At 36.0% G+C, this 21682-nt stretch overlaps 1 protein-coding gene and 1 non-coding gene across 2 annotated transcripts in view; one reads left to right on the plus strand and one right to left on the minus strand.

Annotated features, from left to right (window-relative positions):
* ANGPT1 (angiopoietin 1) overlaps positions 1-21682 on the minus strand; it is a 292884-nt gene that overhangs the window by 58249 nt on the left and 212953 nt on the right. The window contains exon 5 of the mRNA XM_065903221.1: positions 4637-4764. Within this exon, the coding sequence (XP_065759293.1) occupies positions 4637-4764 (128 nt within the window). The remainder of the gene's footprint in view (positions 1-4636; positions 4765-21682) is intronic.
* On the plus strand, positions 1823-1894 carry TRNAR-ACG (transfer RNA arginine (anticodon ACG)). Its single transcript has one exon. It is a non-coding gene; the product is annotated as a tRNA-Arg (tRNA).

Below are 21682 nucleotides of genomic sequence, written 5' to 3' on the forward strand. Positions count from 1 at the left end.
AAATATTTTATAGTAATCAGAGCTATTATTTAATGGTTTGTTTTACTGTATAAAACTAAACAGATTACAGTCCTTTTGATTTTAGAAACTTATGAAATCCAAGGAAAAATCCTGCTTCCTACTACCATGTACTGAAGGAAATTCAGAGTGGAAAATATCCACAAGCCATTAATAATGAAAAAAAGTAAAAAATAAATATAAATGATCTAATTCTCATTTTCTATCTGCTTGAAAATTTTAATAGTCCTAGAAAACTGCCTTTGGCTTCCACGTCACATTTGAAAAGATAATACTTTTCTAACTTTTGCAGACATTCTTTCTTGGCAGGGAATGATGTCAGTCAAAACAACTATATAACGACTGTGTATACTTGCAAATTTCACTCTGCCTAAAATTAATAATTCATACTAATAGTTTTTGTTAATTGCCTAAATAGGTCAATTCAATTGATTAATCCATATATCGTACATAGCTAGACATTTTGTTTTGTTTTTACATAGACTTGCCTTCAGTTTCTTATCCTTGCTAGAATTTCTGGAAGTATTAAAATGAGCAAAATTTTTGCTAAGCTTATCACTATTAGCACCAAACTTTATAGCCACAAAGCAAAATATATGTGGAATGGTGCTGGTCCTAAGGATGCCTTTTCCAAGCACATTTATAGAACTTTCTTTTTACAGAACTGAGAGGATACCAATGATCTATATAAAAATAAGAGAAGGTAATGAGATTACAGGGTGGGAGGAAGGAGGGTGACTTATAATCAGACCTGGCAATGAACTCTTAGCTGTGTCACTCATGTAGGTTCCTATAAAAAATTATGAATGGTGTAGCTTCAGTCATTACTAATATAAATAATTATCTCACTTAGCTCCCTGTTAGGATGGTATAATCTAGAGTTGATTTCTTTGTTACAAAACCTGTATTCAGTATTTGCTATGTGATTTGGGCAAGTTATTTTTCTAAAATAGGGATAATGAAAGCACCTATATATATCATAGAGTTATTGAAAGGGATAAACAAGTGAGTATATGTATCTAAAGTGCTCAAAATAGAAACTGGCAAACTGTAAATGCACAGTACATTTGAACTGTTATATTAATCAGTTTCTGAATAACATTGGGAAGTTCACACAATGTTTGTTCTTACTAATTCTAAGATATGTGACTATAACAAGGGATGTAAAACAAAATTTGCTACCTACTAGTAAGTGCAGGTATATCATCCTAAAATGTCCATCTCCATAACAGAACATTATTACTACTTGCGAAAGGATCATAATCTCAAAAGGGAAAGAATAAAACAAGGGAACGAACACTTAAGTCAAGAAGTCCAAAGTCTTTCCTTCTTTATGGTCAGTTATCTCTCCCTCTCACCACACTCTGCTGTTATTTCCAATTAAACTAAACCTAATCACAGTACAAATGACATGTGAATTTCTCCTTCTTCCTCTGAAGAAATATAAGTGCCATTTCTATAGTGATAAAATTTGCTCTTACATGCCTGTATTGATATTATCGATAATCTGTCTGGGCTACTATTTTTCTCTAGGCCCAAATCTAACAAGTCTAATCTAGCATATATTTAGCATTTGTGGCTTCAGTATATTAGATTTTTTTTTAAATTTAAGAACAATACTGAAGCTCTCTAATACGCAAAATTCATCATTTTGCAGAGGCATAAATTTAAATCATGCTGTTTCTAAAACCCAACATAGAAGTCACTGAACTAGTGAACTGGATCCTCTAACCCACTCTTTTATGTAAATCTTAAAAAAAGCAAATTCATTTAAGTTGATAAATTGTTATTCAAGTTTATAACTTCCCTAGTGGCTCGGTTGGTAAAGAATCTGCCTACGGTGCAGGAGACCCAGGTTCAATCCCTGGGTAGGGAAGATCCCCTGGAAAAAGAAATGGCAACCCACTTCAGTATTCTTGCCTGGAGAATTCCATGGACAGAAGAGCCTGGTGGGCTACAGTCCAAGGGATTGCAAAGAGCTGGACATGACTGAGCAGCTAACTTTCACTTTCATTCAAGTTTATGAGTTAAGATAAGATACTTTTCTTCCACCCTAACAGTAGCAGCGGTTCTGCAAATAGTCTGAGAATTATTTGTTTCTCAAAACATTCTGAACTAGAATAGAGTTATGATTATTGCATAACTTAAATCAAAACTTTATAGTCACTGTGTTACAGGGGAAGTGATAATCGTTTAGGGGTTTCTATCAGGTCTTGGGAAGAACTACAGGTAAATTGCATGAAGTATTTACATTAGCTCGGGTTCTCTCCTCCAGGGCAGTTGCTGACACACTCTACATGCTCTCTGTATGATGTGTCAGTGTGGGCATGTATAGCATGCCTGTGCATATGTATGAACTGAACTTAAGTCTGATTTTAAGATATCACCAAGCAGAACAGGAAGGTTTCATGTCATACGATCCAAAGGATTCAAAAGGCTGCTTTTTACAATAAATTACCCTTTCCTCGCTTCCCTGGTGGTTCAGATGGTAAAGAATCTGCCTGAAATGCAGGAGACTCGGGTTCGATCCCTGGGTCAGGAAGATCCCCCGAAAAAGAAAATGGCAATCCACTGCAGCATTCTTGCCTGGAGAATTCCATGGACAGAGGAACCTGGCAGTCTACAGTCTATGGGATCGCAGAGATGGACATGACTGAGCAACTAACCCTTTCACTTTACTCCTAAACTTGCTAAAATACCTTCACAGTTTTTGTTTTTGCTTTTTTTTTTTTTTAAAGACATGGTACACCTGATTCAGTGAAATTTTTCACACAAGCTCAAAAAGAAATACAGTGAAATCAAACTTCTCTGGTAGGTAACCCAGGAAGCAATGTACATAACTGTCTGCCAGCTCTTTTACTTGCTGTACTGTCTTTATTTCTGCTCACTTTAACAGCACAGTATAGTTTTTTTTTTTTTTTTTTTTTTTCAGAAGAAAATTTTTGTCCCAGCAGAGGGAAAAACTATTGAGCTAACTTAACCCACTAATCCTCATTGGAATCAGCTGGGCTGGTAGAGTCCAGACTTGGCCTCTTGGCAACTGTGTGACAACTGGCAAGCCAAGATGTATTTCCCTCACCTATCAAAGGGAATGAACAGTCGGAATGACTAAGTTAGACTTACTTACTACATACTACACAGAAGTGTTGACATTATCATCAGCAGGTCATCCATTCATTCATTCATTTCAGTGCATATATACTGAGGATTACTATGCTCCAGAAACTATTCTGGGTCCCAGGAAGTAAAAGATAAAAGTAAAATCCTTCCCTTCCCTAGCAGAACTCTGATAGTGAGCAAGTCATGCAAAGTTATTTGAGGGAATCAGGGAAAACCTCTGAGAGTGTGTGCATAGTAGCTAGAAAAAATGGGAACACAGAACCGGTAATTTAGGTGAGGTTGCTGCTGCTAAGTCACTTCAGTCCTGTTGGACTCTGTGCGACCCCATAGACGGCAGCCCACCAGGCTTCCCCGTCCCTGGGATTCTCCAGGCAGGAATACTGGAGTGGGTTGCCATTTTCTTCTCCAATGCATGAAAGTGAAAAGTGAAAGTGAAGTCGCTCAGTCATGTCCAACTCTTAGCGATCTCATGGACTGCAGCCTACCAGGCTCCTCTGTCCATGGGATTTTCCAGGCAAGAGTACTGCAGTGGGGTGCCATAGCCTTCTCCGTTAGGTGGGGCTTGGAGAGGAAAAAGACTGTTCCATCCTTTGAGGATAAAGCACTGCAAGGATAGGTGGTTCTCTCAGGGTCTTGAGCATCTGGTTAAAGCTTTTGACATGTTGAAGAACAGAGTTCTCGTCAAGACTCTCCATAAACCCTGCTGCAGTCTCTATCATTGCACTTCTATAGTACATTACAATTTCTGCGTATTAGTCTGTCTTCACCACTACATTGGGAACTGTTTTATGTTATGTCTCTAGTCATTTACTGACAAATAAATGACATACAGTTAATATGTATTGAATAAAGGAATGGATGAATGATTTAATGAAGAAATAGGAAGAAAGAGTATATATAGAAGAGATATAACAGCAAGAAGACAGTGCTTTCTTACTTCAAAGTATACTTTGGATCCTGTTCAATATACTGATAAAAAATATCCTCCAACAAAGTCCTTTAGGTAAATATGTAAAGCAAATCCTTTCATGATTATGAGTTAAGATAGAGTATCGTTCTCTACCCTAATAAGAGCAGAGGTTCTGGAAATACGTCCCTAGCTCTCTCTCCACAGTATTTGAACATAGATGATGTGTACCATCTGTGTCCTTGGAACTTTGGAAGATGGTTCCTAAGTTATTCCCATGAGCTTGAAGTATGTGCCTTCAACATGTAATCTGTATAAGGCAAGCATTTATGAACAAATGGGATATCCTAGGAATGAGCAGAGGGTAAATGGAAAACTGCATGTGAAATAGGGATAGGATACATGAGGGTTGGAGGCAGTCTGTACAACCGGGTTTTCATCTTTTATGGACCTGGGAAACAGAGCATCTTTGGGAGAAAAGGGCTTAGGCATATATATTTTCGGTTTAACAAGCTCACAAATCAATCTGATTATTCAGCAATTCAACTAGGATCTGCTTTACATCTCATAAACAAACACTTCTGGTTTTACCTTTTTGGGTTCTGGCATATTATTAATATAAATAGTGTAGATTCCACTTTTATTAAAACCAGCTTGATATACATCTGCACAGTCTCTAAATGGCTTTTCTTCCTCTTTTTTTCCTCCCTTTAGTAAAACTGCAAAAAAAAAAAAAAAAGATCACAATATGTGAATATCAGTACCATTAGTTCCCAAATGGACTTCAAGTAGAGCCAAGCAAGTCTTCATTTCCTCCAAACAAGGGTCAATGTTGCATTTATTGAAAAATCAATCATAGGAACAATGCTAGATTCTGAAGTGACAAAATTACAAAACAAAAAGAAAAACATGATTAATTTATAACTGAGTATTTTTTCATATTTGGCTTAATTTCTTAAATCTTGCCTTTATCACTTTCATAGCATCAACTCAACAGACAAATAATCTGATCATAAAATACTGACAATTGGTAACAATTATGTCAATGTTTCTGCAATATTTCTAAAACCCACATTTTACAGGAGAGTTTGAAAAATGCTACCATTTTTGGAGCAGCAAGAGTTGAAGATAAATTCAAATATAAAAATACAATATAAAGGTTTAATATGCTAAAAGAAGGATTTGTTATTTTTCTGGGGCTTTATATTGAAGTTTTTCTAGAAATTTTTAGTTTTAGAAAACTCTCAAAATAAAAATTAGAAGTCTCTGATCCAATTCAAGTATCTACATTGAAAGGGAAGTGATCTTTGATTTTTATTTAATGGCCTGAAGTTAAGCTATCAGGTAGATGACATAAAAATAGAAGAACAAAAATCAGTAAGATTTGAAATTAAGTTATATAGGTGGAATTGCTAAATTGGGGCTGGAAGTCTAATAGAAAAAGAAATTTAATTAGAGATTACTGGGAGGAACTTTATTTCATTCATTGATCTTCATCCATTATTAAGTTCTTAATAATGAGATCAAAATACAAAGATGATTCATTTAATAATTCTTACCTAAAAATATATGCAGCATATATATAAGTTATTTATGATTTAATATTTTCTAATAAATATACATTATTTTACAATTTGCTTCATTACCCTTTTACCTGAAGTTAAGATTAAGAATATTTTATAATTTTGCTCTTAAAGTCTCTAGTTGTTTAATCATTATCTGCCTTAAATCACTCTGAGTCACAATGATATTTTAAAATAATAACATCAAAGGTAAACTATGAATCAATGCTTTTAAATTGATTTTAAATGTTCTAACAATCTAAAATACTAACCTGATTTCAATTTGACACACAATGTTACTACTTTATATGTAATTAAAAGTGAACAGTCTAATCTTTATAGAAAGAATGACTATCTCAATATAAATTTTTCAAATTTTCAAAAATAACTATGGTTCAAGTAAATGAAATATCCATGTCAGATATGTTGCCATAATAAAAATACAGAATTATAACATTTAATAGCATTATAGTTCTCTACATAGCTCACATTTATACTAATGATTTTGCTTACTTATACTAAAATGTACCTCTAAATATCATCATCACAATTGCAATATCTATACAAAATAAGTAATCAGAGGACTAACAGTTCATATGCTAGTAAAGAAGCATTGCACAGAATGCATGCAGATAGCAATTAAAAATGAGTATTTATGTACTCGAAAGCCATCTTTAATGGCATTGGGCATATCAATGGTTTATATAAAGGTCTCTTTTTCAAAACATCAGTGCATTTCACTTGTGCTTTACTTACTTTAAGCTAACTGGATTATTATTTTTCTAAAATAAACTTTCCTCAATTGTAAATGCTTGTTCTTCTGTTGAAAAGTTAAAAATAACCAAACCAGATGCAAAAAAAAAAAAAAGGGATGTAAAGAAATATTAACTAAAATTTATAATCCCGTGAGAGGATGCACAATACAGGAGGATGTGGTCAAGAGGAATTTAATGGTAAACCCATTTTTCTCTTTTGGGTTAGAGATGGAGAAAATCTTTTCTCTAAAGAGAAAATTCGTCCTTGTTAAATGTACCACTTCCTGCCCTCCCTTATTTAGTTATGTAAGGCAAATACATTCCTTTCCCACTTCTCTGCCACTTCCCTTCCCTTTTCTTTGCCTCTTCAGGATGATGCAGGTGAAGGTTGTTGTATGGGAAGAGGGAAGTTATTTCACACACATTTTCAATAACAAGGAAAAAAGAAAAACTAAGATATTGTCATATTTTCTGGAAATTAATTTATAAAATGATGTTCAAGCTTTGAATGTAAGTCTTATAACTAGAAAGATGGTTTGAGGAGTCTACCATAAAAGGTACAAGTAGTACCTTGAAAAAAGTACAAAGATTTGAAATACACTTTTCAAGAAATGTTGTTGAAAAAAAGCCTATTTGAAACGACCAAGGTTTTGACTCAGCAGCATAGAGAACACAGCTGAGGTTAGAAAGCATGCATTTGAATGGCATTAAATAGCTTCACTTTAGTGTCTGCAATCTAGAAGTGGGGGTGAGAACTTGAATAAACATCCTCCCTTGGGTCAGGATTTACCCATACAAGGGACTACTGGATGAAAGGATGGCAGAAGGAAGGCACTAGCAATTCCACCTGAACCGTTCCTTCCTGTCTCACTCTTAGACTGAAGATAGGAAGAAAGAAAAAGGAGATAAGGAGGAGGCAGATAGTAACGGTTGGGTACAATACTATGGACATGTTGTAGTTATGGCACTATATCTGATATAGATATTTCATTTTCTTCAAATACAGTCTGGTGTTTTTGAAAAATCAAAACACGTTATTTCTAGAAAGATTAGACTGCTTGTTTTTACTTACTTACTTATTAGTAACAGAATCCTTGAAATTTTGATCCAGACTACACTTAGAATACTACAGCATTTAAAAGCAATTTAGAAGTTTCATTCAGAGTTTACCTTTACATCTGTATAATATTCTATAGTCTGATTACCCCTTCTATAGGAGTAGATCAGTGTTTTGCTTTCCTTTTAATGTATAAAGTGGGGTACTTATGAGGCAAGTATGTGAATTACATAACAGAGTGACTGAATTATAGTAAGTACCAAGAAATGGTAGTTAGTGTTATGGTAATAATATTGATGGCAACACTATATTATTTTCTTTTTTATGGAAAAGACAGGCTGTAGAAGACTAGCCAATCTACCACACATGTGGGTGAAGGCTATTGTGTGGGAAGAGGGAAGCTGTTTCACACATATTTTCAATAACAGAAAAAAAGGAAAAGTTGGGTATGACGGATGTTCAGTGGAGTGGTGGTTTTTACTGTCTTCCATCCTCAAATCCAAATACTGCAGCTGACTAAACGCAGGGAATTTATGTTTGACTGGTTACATTTAGGACTATATCGAGTTGGCCCCTCCCTGTCAGAGTTGGGTAACTAGATTATTTCATTCATTGACTACATCAGGTTATATCACTACTAAGTAAAAAAAAAACAGTAATCTAATCTTGCTGTATGTGCATAGTCACTCAGTCATGTCTGACTCTTTGCAACCACATGGACTGTAGCCCACTAGGCTCCTCTGTCCATGTGGATTCTCCAGGCAAGAATCCTGGAGTGATCGCCATGCCCTCCACCAGGGGATCTTCCCAGCCCAAGGATTGAACCCAGGTCTCCTGCATTGCAGGCAGATTCTCTACTGTCTAAGCCACCAGGGAAGCCCAATCTTGCTGTACAATGTAAGCTTTATCTATTAAGAATTAAAAATTATTTCAGATGAAATGATATATGATATGTATACCAATATGCTGCTTGTAGAAACTTTAGTATTATAACTCCATTTTTCATGACTATTTTCTTTGTTAAATATTGGAGAATACAAAATTTAGTGTTATTATTAGATACTGTAAAACTAGAGCAGTAAGCATTTTAAAACATAGAAAGACCACAACAAAGATGAATGAACTGAACAGGGTAAATGATCAGAAACAAAGACAAATTTTTGTAGAAGGTCTTGAGATTCAATAAGATGGAAGATAATGCCTGGAGGATTATAAGATAAATGGCAAGAGACAAACATGAAAAACCTGATGGAAGAAGATAAAAGAAGCATCACCTGGACAGAGCAGGGAGGGGTGATCTGGACATATGATATGGTGTTATAGTTTCTGAAAACGCAGTTTAACTTGTTGTAATAATACACTGGTTTAAAGCGTACATTTTAAAAAAATTATCTTTACCTCTAAATGTTCCTTTTATGACCACATATTCTTGTATTTCTTCTCCCATTCTTTAATTCTTAATGAGTTTGTCTTTCTTTTTAGAGTCTAGATCCCCAGCGTTACTATCTGCCTCCTCCTAATCTCCTTTTTCTTTCTTCTTATCTTTAGTCTGAGAGTGAGACAGGAAGGAATGGTTCAGGTGGAATTGCTAGTGCCTTCCCTCTGCCATCCTTTCATCCAGTAGTCCCTTGTATGGGTAAATCCTGACCCAAGGGAGGATGTTTATTCAAGTTCTCACCCCCACTTCTAGATTGCAGACACTAAAGTGAAGCTATTTAATGCCATTCAAATGCATGTTTTCTAACTTCAGCTGTGTTCTCCATGCTGCTCAGACAAAACCTTGGTTATTTCTAACAGACTTCTCTTCTATTACATTTCCTGAAAAGTGTATTTCAAATCTTTGTACTTTTTTCAAAACTAAATCTTACTCCTGTCGTCTCTCACTATTTATATGTGACCTTTTCTTAATGTTTTGCTATGAAGATCAAAGGCATTTGAAATGTCTCCTTTGCCTATCTTTCCCCTTGCCTTTTTTGTTGACCTCTCTTAGTCCCTTTTCTATTTCTCTAATTGTCCGTTCTCCTTCCTCTTCACTGGGTTCTGTTCCTTTTTTCACCTATCAATAGATGTTCCCCAACATTCTATTCTTGGATCTCTGTTCCTTTTTAATTTTCCCTTTTTGCAAACTATCTTCCATGGCTTTAAACTTTTACACAGATTTGTAAGATACAAGCATTTCTGACACCATGTGTTTGCTGCCCTCATGACTTCCAGATTCACATTTCTACTGTTGAGCAGTTCCTGATACTACTCCAACTTCATTTGTTTAATGTTACCTAATATTTTCTCCAAAACCGATGCTCTCTTCTTCTCTTATTGATCCCACTATATTCCGTCTGTTGTCATCATTAAAAATTAGTAAAAGCCTAAACATAAGATGGGCTTCCCAAGTGGCTCAGTGGTAAAGAATCTGCCTGCCAGTTCAGTAGACACATGTTCAATCCCTGGGTATTCGTGCCTGGGAAATCCCAGGCCTGGCAGGCTACAGTTAATGGGATTGCAAAAGACTAGGACATGACTTAGCAACTAAACAACAAATACAAGACAAGTAGACTGAAGTTTTTAAATTGGTTTCTCAAATAAAAAGACTACCTCTTACTCCTTCTTAGTTTAACCCATTCTATATTGACAATTTCAGTAAATACTGATTAATCTGCTATTTGCATGACTTTTTCTAGACAATGGAGATATATAGACATAAGAAAACCACAATCTGCCCTTAATGTGATCACTGTCTAATGAGAGGAACACCCATTTGTAGGTCTTCCATGATATCTCAAAATAGCTATAACCATGGGCAGTATCCTCCACGATAGGGCAAACCCAACTCAAACTTGCTTAAGTAAAAAGATAATTTACTGAATCATGTAACTGAACAATCTAGGATAGAGCTTTAGGGAAAGCATGATCTGGTTTCAGTGTGATCAAGAATTGGTTTCCTTATCTTTTTCTTGACTTACTTGTTGTTGGCTCTCTACCTGGTTACAAGATGGCTAGAAACAGTTTCTCAGTCTAATGTTACCAGTTTAAATATAATACCAAACACAGATAATGCAGACAATTACTGTTTTGCAGGTAAGCATCAAGTGCATTGACAGTAGGCGCAGAGACTACATGCTATCTCTGACAAGTAGACTTGGGGAAGGCTGTTCAGAAGAGATAACATCTGAATGAATAAAACATGTAAAAAAGCTATCCGAACTAAAATTTAAGAGCTTTACCCATACCAATATCAGTAAACAAATCTAGAAAAGCCTTACAAAGGAACCATTATTCATTCCTTATCTATACAACCAAATCTCTGTGATCTAACAGAGACACAAGCAGGTGCGTGTCTGTCTTTCACCAGCCAATAGTGAGTCAATAAGCAATGTGAGACACTGACTCTAGCAGCTGTTAACTTTATCTGGTCCTTCCCTTTCATTTGCTCAACCAATTTCAATCCAGATGGCATGTCTGCCACCAGGCCAATTTCAAGGAAGAACTGTGAAAGCTAAGGCAGAGGGTCACTTCAATTCAGATGAACCCTCAAGAGAAAACTTCCTGGAATGTGGAACTGGTAATTCTGAATCTCAAAAAACCTAGCAGAGAACACAGAAGACAATTAGCCTTGCTCCAAGAGACAATATAAAAAACAGGAGTCCTTGATCCTCCTTATTTTCCAAGTTGTTATAAAGGGATCAATTCTTAAATTATTCTTTTAAAATCTTATATGTGGCTAGTCATATTTCTCCAGTATTTAGAAAACATCAGAAAGTATGTAGATCAATCACATTATTGGTTTAAGAATATTCCTTGTGGTATATTTTTGGCTATTAGCATTAAAGAGATGGGAGTGAACGTACCTTAGCTTGTGATTTTCAACATAACTGGTCATTGAAGGTAACTGAACATACAGTGAGCAAAACTGCATCTTTGGGAAGGTGCAAACAAGCAAGACTGGTTAGATTCTTTACTCCTCAGGTGTGGGGGCATTTTGTGGAAAAGCCATTCTGGCCATCTGAAGAAATTGCCTGATATCCTAATTAATTTGAAAGGACTTTAGAAGTGGGAGAAGGCAATATTTTAAATTTAAAGGGTGTAGAAAATTTTTAAAGGTTTGTAGGCGATATTCAATATTTCAATATTTTGTGGGTGGGTGAGCATGACTTCCCAATGATTTCATAAATATACATGACATATGTATAGCTATATAAACACATAAGATTGTTAAGGTTATAAATTAAAAACTTCAAAATTGGTATCTTATTTCATAAAAGCTATATGCATATGAACCTAATATTTGCGGGTTGATATTAGCATGATTGTTTTCAACCTACAAAAATGCAATTACCTATGGTTAGTCTAATACATATATAATATAAATTGCTATGTCACAAAATAACAAGCATATATTTATAAATACTTTGAAGTCTTCAGTTAAGTAGCTAAAGGCTTCCTTTTGGAGAATCTACTACTCCTTTTACTCACGGTCTGTTAACTGTGCTATAACGGAACATTTGAATATTTTTTACTTGCTGCATTATACTTTTAATTAAATTTTTGTAAAAACACTGTTTTTACTCTCACTTCTTTACATGTAAATATTTTGTAGATGTATAAAATCTTAACTATCATCTTGGTGGAACTGTAATAATTGTGTCAAATCAATCAGCTTTAATTGAATACTATGTGCTCAACTCTGAATTTCTTGCACCAAGTACACTTTATATGTTTCATTTCACACTCATAAACATCTTATGAGATGGATTTCTTAACATGTCATTTTGTATATGAGATAACAGGTTTTGAGATGCTAACTAACTTCACCATAACTAGTAAGTAGTGGAAGTCTTTAACTGTAAAACCAAAAATCTTAACTACTTTTTACCGACTTCTAAAGTAATCTCAGACTCAGATAGAACTCTAATACATCATTTGTCACAGGGTGCTCTCCCAGCAGTACTTAACTTCAAGGGTCCCACCTAGGGTCTTAGGCGGGTCATGAATAAGCACATGCCTTAATTATGAATGGGTACAAGTTTGTCTCATGGAAGCAGGAAATATGGAAAGAATGACAGGATGCAGAAATGACAAGAAGGATGAAGGTATGTTGAGATAAAGATAGAAGAGAGGTATAGGTAGCAGAATTTTCTGTGAGATAGGAGCTCTTAGCAGAAATGTGAAGCAGTGATGGCCCTCAACTTCAAAAGCAGCGGATTAGGAAGTAAGAGGTCCCTGAGCAGCCACACTGAATTTAATAATGTCCATACCCTAAAAGTCATGCTGATCAGGATTTTTTCCCATTAGTTTTATATATTATTAAGCCTAATTACTTGATCCTCCAGCCTACAGACCATTTGCTAGAAGCTACAAGTTTAGAGGAAAGTTGGTTGGGAAGGCTGAGAATGGGCATGTGTGTATGTTTGTGCTCATCTTCTAGAATTAGGCCAAGGAACAATGAGAAAATTGATAATTCAAAGCTCTTTTTGTTCTTATAAGGAAATAATATCAATTTTTTAAAGTAGGCAAAAATAAGAAATGATAGTAGTTTAGGCAGTATATAATATAAAGGATAAATTATATACGTTTAAAAACGCATCATAGTAACATGGCGCAAATTAATTCATGCTGATGATTAATTAAATTATTAGAAAAAGCTTTAATTTTATTTAATATTATTACAGGAAAAACAGAGAAGAGAATGAAAATATGGCACAAAATTTGCCATCATAATATTTTAAAATTTTCTTAAAATTTTACTACTTAAAAAGACACGTTATTTAAGAATATATTGCTGCTGCGGCTAAATCACTTCAGTAGTGTCCAACTCTGTGCGACCCCATGGACAGCAGCCCACCAGGCTCCTCTGTCCACGGGATTCTCTAGGCAAGAATACTGGAGTGGATTGCCATTTCCTTCTCCATTTAAGAATATATTACTCATTATATATAATTGTAGGTAAATATATACATTTTAATAATATTGAGACATGCATAATGTACAGAAAAGATTAAATCCATGTGGACATGCATAGTATCCTATGTCATGGGTGGATTGCTAATTTTATGGTTGCTTTTTTCAGTACGGGATAATGAAATGTGAAGTAATTCTATGTAATACTATTTTAATTTGATTAGTGTATTTAAATAAATTTTTGAACACTCCGCTAATGTGAGGTGACTCAATGTATATCCAACGCATATTACACTTAGAACAACCAAGAATAAAAAAATTACTAAAAGTTGAAAATGGATTTACACACAATCTTTGTTTAATCAAATGAGCATTCGCTTTTAATAAAATTCATTCCTGTGTTTTCCCTTTAGGCACCCTGATGAGCAGTTACGAGTGCTACATGATCCTTGTTATTTGTTCAGAAGGTCATTTCATTAACAAATATATCTCAGGTGTTTCATGTGTGTTAATTTCCCATGTAATGTTTTCAGTCTGGCTGGAATATATTGATTTTGAGCAAAACATTCCTCACGCATGTGGGAAGACTTAAAAGGGTGTTTTCTGTGCTCTGAGTAGACAAATAACCAGTTTCAGCAGCAGCCATTAGAAATGGACTGAAAGTCCCTGGGCAATGCTGTAAACATGGAGAGCAGTTGCCACATGCTTATGAAAATTGACAACAACCACAAAAAACCCCAAAGCCTGTCACTCTGAAGCTTTAAATAAACAAAGGCTGAACCATAGTTGTGTCACCTGGACTCTTGTGGTGAGATGCACTTGAACACTACTTCACCAGCCATGATACACATGGGCTTATGCTCTAACTTTGGTTTCCTCAGTCGTTACAAGTGACACACCACCAGGAGAGGATGCCGAACAATTGGCAGGAGCCAGAAACGCACGACTTCGGGGTGTGCTGTTTTCGTGGTCGGCAACCTGGCAGCAGCACTGGAGCTAGAACTCGGCCGTACTTATCCCTCCTCCTCCTAGACCAACACGCCTTGCCCTTTTGCTGGCATTTGTCATAGCCGCTCCAAGACACTGGTGAGGAGTCCACCTCAGTCTAAGTCCTGGTTCTAGGGACATGGGCTGGATTTCTTATGGTTGAGATTTGGTTTACTTGTCCACTTGTGAGTGTGCATGTTAGGCCAAAGCAACTGGTGAAAACTGTCTTTAAGATAAAATCTCCATTTAAAATTAAATCCACAGTTCAGATTCATTGTTTTAAAAGAACTCACATTGGTTATGAAAACAGAAGATTTACACCTAAAAATAATTATGAGTACTCACAAAGGCAAGATAAAATTAGAAGAGGTTTAACTTAAATGGTATTAAATTTACTGATTTATCATAAATGCATGAAAAATGTTATGATTTATTTATCTATTCTCGGTAGGTCACATAGTATGATTGGTAGTGTGATTCCTTGCCAGAGACAGTCCCACTTAGAATGTGAATACCCAAGCCAGAAGTAGGTTAAGATTGCAATGTACTTAGAAGCAGTCATATTGGTGGTATTCTTTGAAAGAAAGTGAAAGTGAAAGTCACTCAGTCATGTCTGACTCTTTGCGACTCCAAGGACTATAGGGAATTCTCCAGGTCAGAATACTGGAGTGGGTAGCCTTTCCCTTCTCCAGGGGATCTTCCCAACCCAGGGGTCAAACCCAGGTCTCCCACATTGCAGGCGGAATCTTTATCAGCTGAGCCACAAGGGAAACCCAAAGGGTATTCTTTAGTTGAAAATAAATGATGAGCTCCCATAGGAAGCTGAAAATGTTTCATACAAAGATGGGCACACTAAACAACAGAAATGGTATGGACCTAACAGAGGTAGAAGATATTAAGAAGAGATGGCAAGAATACCCAAGAAGACGGCAAGAAGAACTATACAAAAGAGATCTCAATGACCCAGATAACCACCATGGTGTGAACACTCACGTAGAGTCAGACAGCCTCGAATGTGAAGTCAAATGGGTCTTAGAAAGCATCGCTATGAACAAAGCTAGTAGAGGTGATGGAATTCCAGCTGAGTTATTTCAAATCCTAATAGATGATGCTGTGAAAGTGCTGCACTCAACGTGTCAGCAAATTTGGAAAACTCAGCGGTGGCCACAGGACTGGAAAGGTCAGTTTTCACTCCAATCCCAAAGAAAGGCAATCCTAAAGAATGTTCAAACTATCACATAATTGCACTCATTTCACAAGCAGCAAAGTAATGCTTAAAATTCTCCAAGCTGGGCTTCAACAGTATGTGAACTGAGAACCTCCAGATGTTCAAGCTGGACTTAGAGAAGACAGAGGAACCAGAACTCAAATTGCAAACATACATAAGATCTTAGAAAAAGCAAGAGAATTTCCAGAGAAACATCTGTTTCATTGACTAAGCTAAAGCCTTTGACAGTGTGGATCATAATAAACTGTGAAAATTATTAAAGAGATGGAATTACCAGACTACCTTACTTGCCTCTTGAGAAATCTGTATGCAGATCAAGAAGCAACAGTTAGAACTGGACATGGAACAACTGACTGGTTCCAAATCAGGAAGAGTATGTCAAGGCTGTATTTTGCCACTCTCCTTATTTAACTTATATGCAGAGTACATCATGTGAAACACCAGGCTGGTTGAAGAACAAGTCAAAACTAAGATTGCCAGGAGAAATATCAATAATCTCAGATATGCAGATGACATCACCCTACAGCAGAAAGTGAAGAGGAACTACAGAGGATCTTGATGAAAGTGAAAGAGGAGAGTGAGAAAGCTGGCTTAAAACTCAACATTCAGAAAACCAAGATCATGGCATCTTGTCCTATCACTTCATGGGAAATAGATGGTGAAACAATGAAACAGTGAGAGACTTAATATTTGGGGGCTCCAAAATCACTGCAGATGGTGACTGCAGCCATGAAATTAAAAGACACTTGCTCCTTGGAAGAAGAGCTATGACAAACCTAGATGGTTTATTATAAAGCAGGGACATTACTTTGCCAACAAAGGTCCGTCTAGTCAAACCTATGTTTTTTCCAGTAGCCATGTATTTATGTGAAAGTTGGACCATAAAGAAGGCTGAGCACCAAAGAATTGATACTTTCTAACTGTGGTGTTGGAGAAGACTCTTGAGAGTCCCTTGGAATGCAGGGAGATCAAACCAGGTAATCCTAAAGGAAATCAGTCCTGAATATTCATTGGAAGGGCTGATGCTGAAGCTGAAGCTCCAGTACTTTGGCCACCTGATACAAAGAGCAGACTCATTAGAAAAAAAACCCTGATCCTGGAATATTGGAGGCAAGAAGCAAAGGGGATGACAGAGGATGAGACAGTTGGATGGCATTCCAGACTCAGTGCACATGGGTTTGAGCAGGCTCTGAGATGGTGAAGGACACGGAAGCTGGGCATGCCGCAGTCCATGGGGTCACAGAGTCGGACACGACTGAGTGACTGAACAACAACATCAAAGTTTCTTTGCATTTGAGTTTTAGAAAAATCTTCTGCTAAAAAAAATCAATATTTTGTTTATAGATAGTTAAACCTAACTGTTTAGTTACAGCATTTTTCAGGGTTTATTTTGTCTCCCTTAAAGCATAAGCGGCTTTCCACATGGCGCTAGTGGTAAAGAACCTGCCTGCCAATTCAGGAGATGTAAGAACCGCCAAGTGTTTGATCCCTGGGTCGGGAAGATCCCCTGGAGTAGGGAACAGTAACACACTCCAGTATTCTTGCCTGGACCATCCCATGGACAGAGGAGACTGACAGACTATAGTCCAAGTTTTGAAAAGAGTCAGACATGACTGAAGCGACTTAGCACCTAAACAAAGTATACGAGATTTTTTGATAAAGGTTTCACTCTATGGTTGCTGTGATGCATGAATACTGAATGATGTTAATAGAATGTTTTTCCTTACTTTCTGAGTTATTATAGGTGCTATTTGACTTAGTATCAAGTACCACAGCTTATTTGTAACTGGTATCCACTGACCCATTTTGTCCCTGGACTTAAGGGAAAAAAATTGAATTTGACTTGAGTATGGATGAATCCAGGAAATGATTTAGTTAAAAATCTATTAAAAATATTTTGTGCTTTTTTGTTTTAGCCAACCAGGCCATTAAAGCACAAGAGAAGAAGAAATGGAGTTTGTTCATAGCAATGTTAGAACATCAAGGCAACACTTTTTTCATGGCCTTTCACCCTGGTAACTTTCAGGCCCAGCTGGAGTTGAAGGATACCCCTTTGCATTTTAGAGTTTGTTTTCTGAAACTGAAACTCTAATTCCAAAAGAGAATTAACCACAAAATTTCAAATTTCCCCCAAAAGATGTGATTTAGTAATAGTTCATGGGAGAGGTCAAGGACTGTATTATTTCTTATTCTGTAATCATTATTTTGGCTATCTTCTATTCACACAATTTTTTTTAACAGAAATTATGACTTTTCAAAAGACTGATAACATGCTCCACCAAAAAGGAGAAACATACCATTTCCAAAAATAAATAGTCACTTTCCCCTTAAGCCATTAGGTTTTTTGAAAGGAAGTGCTAGAAGTGTGGTTCGTTTTAAGGAAATTGTAAATGTTTGACATGTAATTTTCTGTCAAGATAAAGCATTCCCCTCGTTAAATGGAAATAAGTGCTCACTGTAGTGTTCAGCAGATGACTTCCTGTATTTTTCTTTCTCTTTCTACCTAATGTTAAATTGTGCATTACAAATAGTCAACGAGAAATCAAATATTTTACTAAGTCAATAAAAATGATATTTTCTATTTTTATCAATGTTTATATGAGTGACATTCAAAAAGTTTTAATTTCCTCCCATCGCTTGTGATGTTTTTAAGAGTCATTCTTAACTCAAGGGACTTGCAGGAGTTCAAGCTGTCTCATCCCTTGACTGAATGATTTACTTCACAAACTCAATAGACACTGCACGGGAGGTAAATTCCTTTCAGATGGTAGAATTATTCTGAGAACAGAGCCAAATGTCCCCTCAGCACTGCAAAGGAAGCAAATGCCTCATTTCCCCTTTTCAGAAGGCCAGAAGCCTGAAAATAATGATCAAACGTTCCGTACCACTGCAATCAGCCCCTGGGAAAGAAACATTAAACCAAATAATTGAGATCGCTTAAAAATTTGTAGTATCAGTCATTATCTCTTTCAGATGATATGAAAGAAACTTTTAAAATGAACTCCAAGAGAAACTTCTAATGATTTGAAATTTTTATACTTCATATTAAGGAGCTAAGCATATAAATATGCTCCTGTCTCTTGGTATTTATTTTTAAGTTTCTTTTTACTCCTCTCTACCCTGTGTGCCTATCTACCTGAAGCTGCGATCCACCCTTTCACATTCAACACTTTGGATGGGGCTGGACAACATTTTGAGGCTTCCCTCATGGCTCAGTGGTAAAGAATCTGCCTGCAATGCAGGAGCCACAGGAGATGTGGGTTCTATCCCCAGGACGGGAAGATCCCCTGGAGAAGGAAATGGCAAACCACGCCAATAAGTATTCTTGCCTGGAGAATCCCATGGACAGAGGAACCTGGCGAGCTACAGTCCACAGGGTCACTAAGAGTGAGACCTGACTGAAGCGACAGCATGAGCACGAGACAACGTTTTCTGCTTTTATTTCATCTTACTCATTTTAGCCTTCAGTCTATGCGATTGAGCTCTACAGTTCATTCAAACTCTCTCTATGGAAGGTGACATCCAAGCTCCAAAGTTCACTTCAGTCTGTTTTTGTTTGAACTTTCTGCTTTTTTGCCACTAAAATAGACCCTACAAAATAGTCTTTTCTCTCTGCTTATAACCGCTATTTTGATCTCCTTTTAATCTGTCCCTTAAAGAACTTCCAATTTTCTGTATTTGATTCACATTATTATTATTTTAAAAGGAGTTCTAATATATTATGTAATTTCTGTATTTTATGGACTTCTGTAATTTACTCTGTAAATCCTCTGAAATTGCACACAGATTTGTGCCAAAGTATTTGCACTAAGTAAAGTTCTTTTTTTTTTATCATATTCTTGAATGGATTTATAATCCCCAAATTGTTTTGTCATTGCTTTATACACATGTTAAATGATTCCATTGAACAGCATGGCTTTACCAACTGTCTCCTCTGAGGACACACCAATCTATATGGTCATCAGGGTTTTACTACTGAACTCCAGATTCATTCCCCTACCTTCAATAGTCACTTCAGTCCATATGCTCAAACTAAATCTTGCCTTCTAAGCCTGTTTCTTTTCTCATGTTGTTGATTTGAAGAAATATCATCAAAATTAGTCAACCCAGAATTTCTAATATATTTGAGTTTACTTCTAAATAAGTGGTTATCTCTTGTTGATTCTAACTCTTTGTTCACAAAATTTCCCTCTAGTTGCCTTTCCATTTGCCCTGGTTTGATCCTGACCTCATTATTTCTCTCCCAGAAGATCCTTTCACGAACCTGATGAAAACCATCAATATACCTTTCCTCTCAATCATAGTACAGTGGATAATGTTCTGAATCAAAACTAGACTGTGGGTTCAAATCTCAGCCTTCTCACTTGCTAGCAGTGTAATATTTAAAAATTATTTACCTTTATATGCTTAATTTCATCAGATAAGGCTAATAAGAGCACTTAGTTTACAGAGTTGTTGTCAGAATTAAATGAGTTAATATATGCAAGGGGCTAAGAAGATTGGCTTATACTAGGTATTTGTTAATATTTTAATAAATGGCAAAACATCCATCTGGTTCCTCCATTTCCAGACTTGTCAACTTAACAATGTGTTGTTCCTATACTGTGACTTGGGGTGATTTTTCTAAAATGATAATGTCATTATTATCCTTATATACTGACAATGACTTCTTATTGCTTTCAAAGAAAAAAAAAACACACATACACAGCTTCTTTGATCTCCTTCTGTTTATCTTTCTAACTTCATCTTTCATTGTTCTCCTGCCTTTAATTCTGAGAAATAGGTTGTGCATTTAGGTGTACACCCACCACCCATTTTGATGATTCCTGGCAAATACACATGTTGTTTATGCTGTCTGGATACCCTCTGTTTTCTTCATTTTGAAGACTTAGTCACTGTCTCCTCTTTAGAACCATCCTGCCTATGTTTTAATCCTGGATCGACACAGTAACAGTATGAGGGAACTACTGATAGTTTGTGGAATTTATAAAATGGGGTTAACCACAGTAGTTCCCTCATACTGTTATTGTGAGGACTAACTAAATTAATACACATAAAGCTTAATCAATGCCTAAATCATAACAAGGATTCAACAAAAGCCTTAAGAAGACTCTACAGATGTTGGGTTCTGCCCTCATTCCTCTGTCTCTATCATGATTCTAGTATTCTTCCCATGTGTTTCACTAGTCCCCTGGCACCCTGGCCTCACGTCTAGCAAATATTTATGAAATATAATTGTCTGTTTACCTATCTCTTTCCACACCAAATTCTAGTTTTCTTGAAGCCACAGACAGTATACTTTTCTCTCTCCCTAGCGGTCTGAACAGTACCTGGCATATTACAGGAACCCAGCAAATATTTGTTAAATAAAAATAGATGGATATCTTTATCCTCAGAAGAGAATTTGAAGCAAAAGAGTTGCTGTATAACTATTTAATGAATGAATGACAAGTTTATAAATCATATCTTGGCATCACAGGAGTACGTTCTAAACTGATTTGGACAGTAAGAAAATCAGTCAGTGTAATTTTATGATGGAACCTAAATACTATTTTCTGTAGTTTTTCTTTCTTATTTTTTATGATTTGTTAATAATTGGATTCTTGGTCACATAATATCATGCTTGTCTGGTATGTTCAAAGTACATGATGATCCTTCAATCACCTCTGAACAGAGATGACTGCTGGGTGTTGATAGTCACAGTACCTGATTATCTTCCCCCAAAGAATTCTAAACCTTGCTTCCATGCTATTATCAATGTCAACTATTTAATTCCCAGAATAACTTGAATTGCCAAAAACCTGAAGCAATCAACTAAGCTTTGACACTATGATAACATTGAGAGCAATATTTATTTCTTCAGTAGTAATGTTTCTAAGAATAAATGCAACCAAGTGTTTGCAGACAAAGATTAGACAAAAATAAGTGTGCTACCCAGAAGTCTTACAAAATAGACACAATTCAGTTTGCAATGACTATTTGCCTAAGATACTACTATTGCCTGTTAAGACAACAAGAGAAAGGTTTGCTGAACTATTTTAGATGACCTTAAGTGTTTTAGTACAAAAAGTGAAAGTAAAACAAAAACTACATACATCTGATGCTATGAGTTTTATACAAACCTCTGTTAATTCTTACTCACTAGGAATTGAA

This window comes from Muntiacus reevesi, chromosome 12 (assembly GCF_963930625.1).
Source record: "Muntiacus reevesi chromosome 12, mMunRee1.1, whole genome shotgun sequence".
Taxonomy (NCBI): Eukaryota; Metazoa; Chordata; class Mammalia; order Artiodactyla; family Cervidae; genus Muntiacus; species Muntiacus reevesi.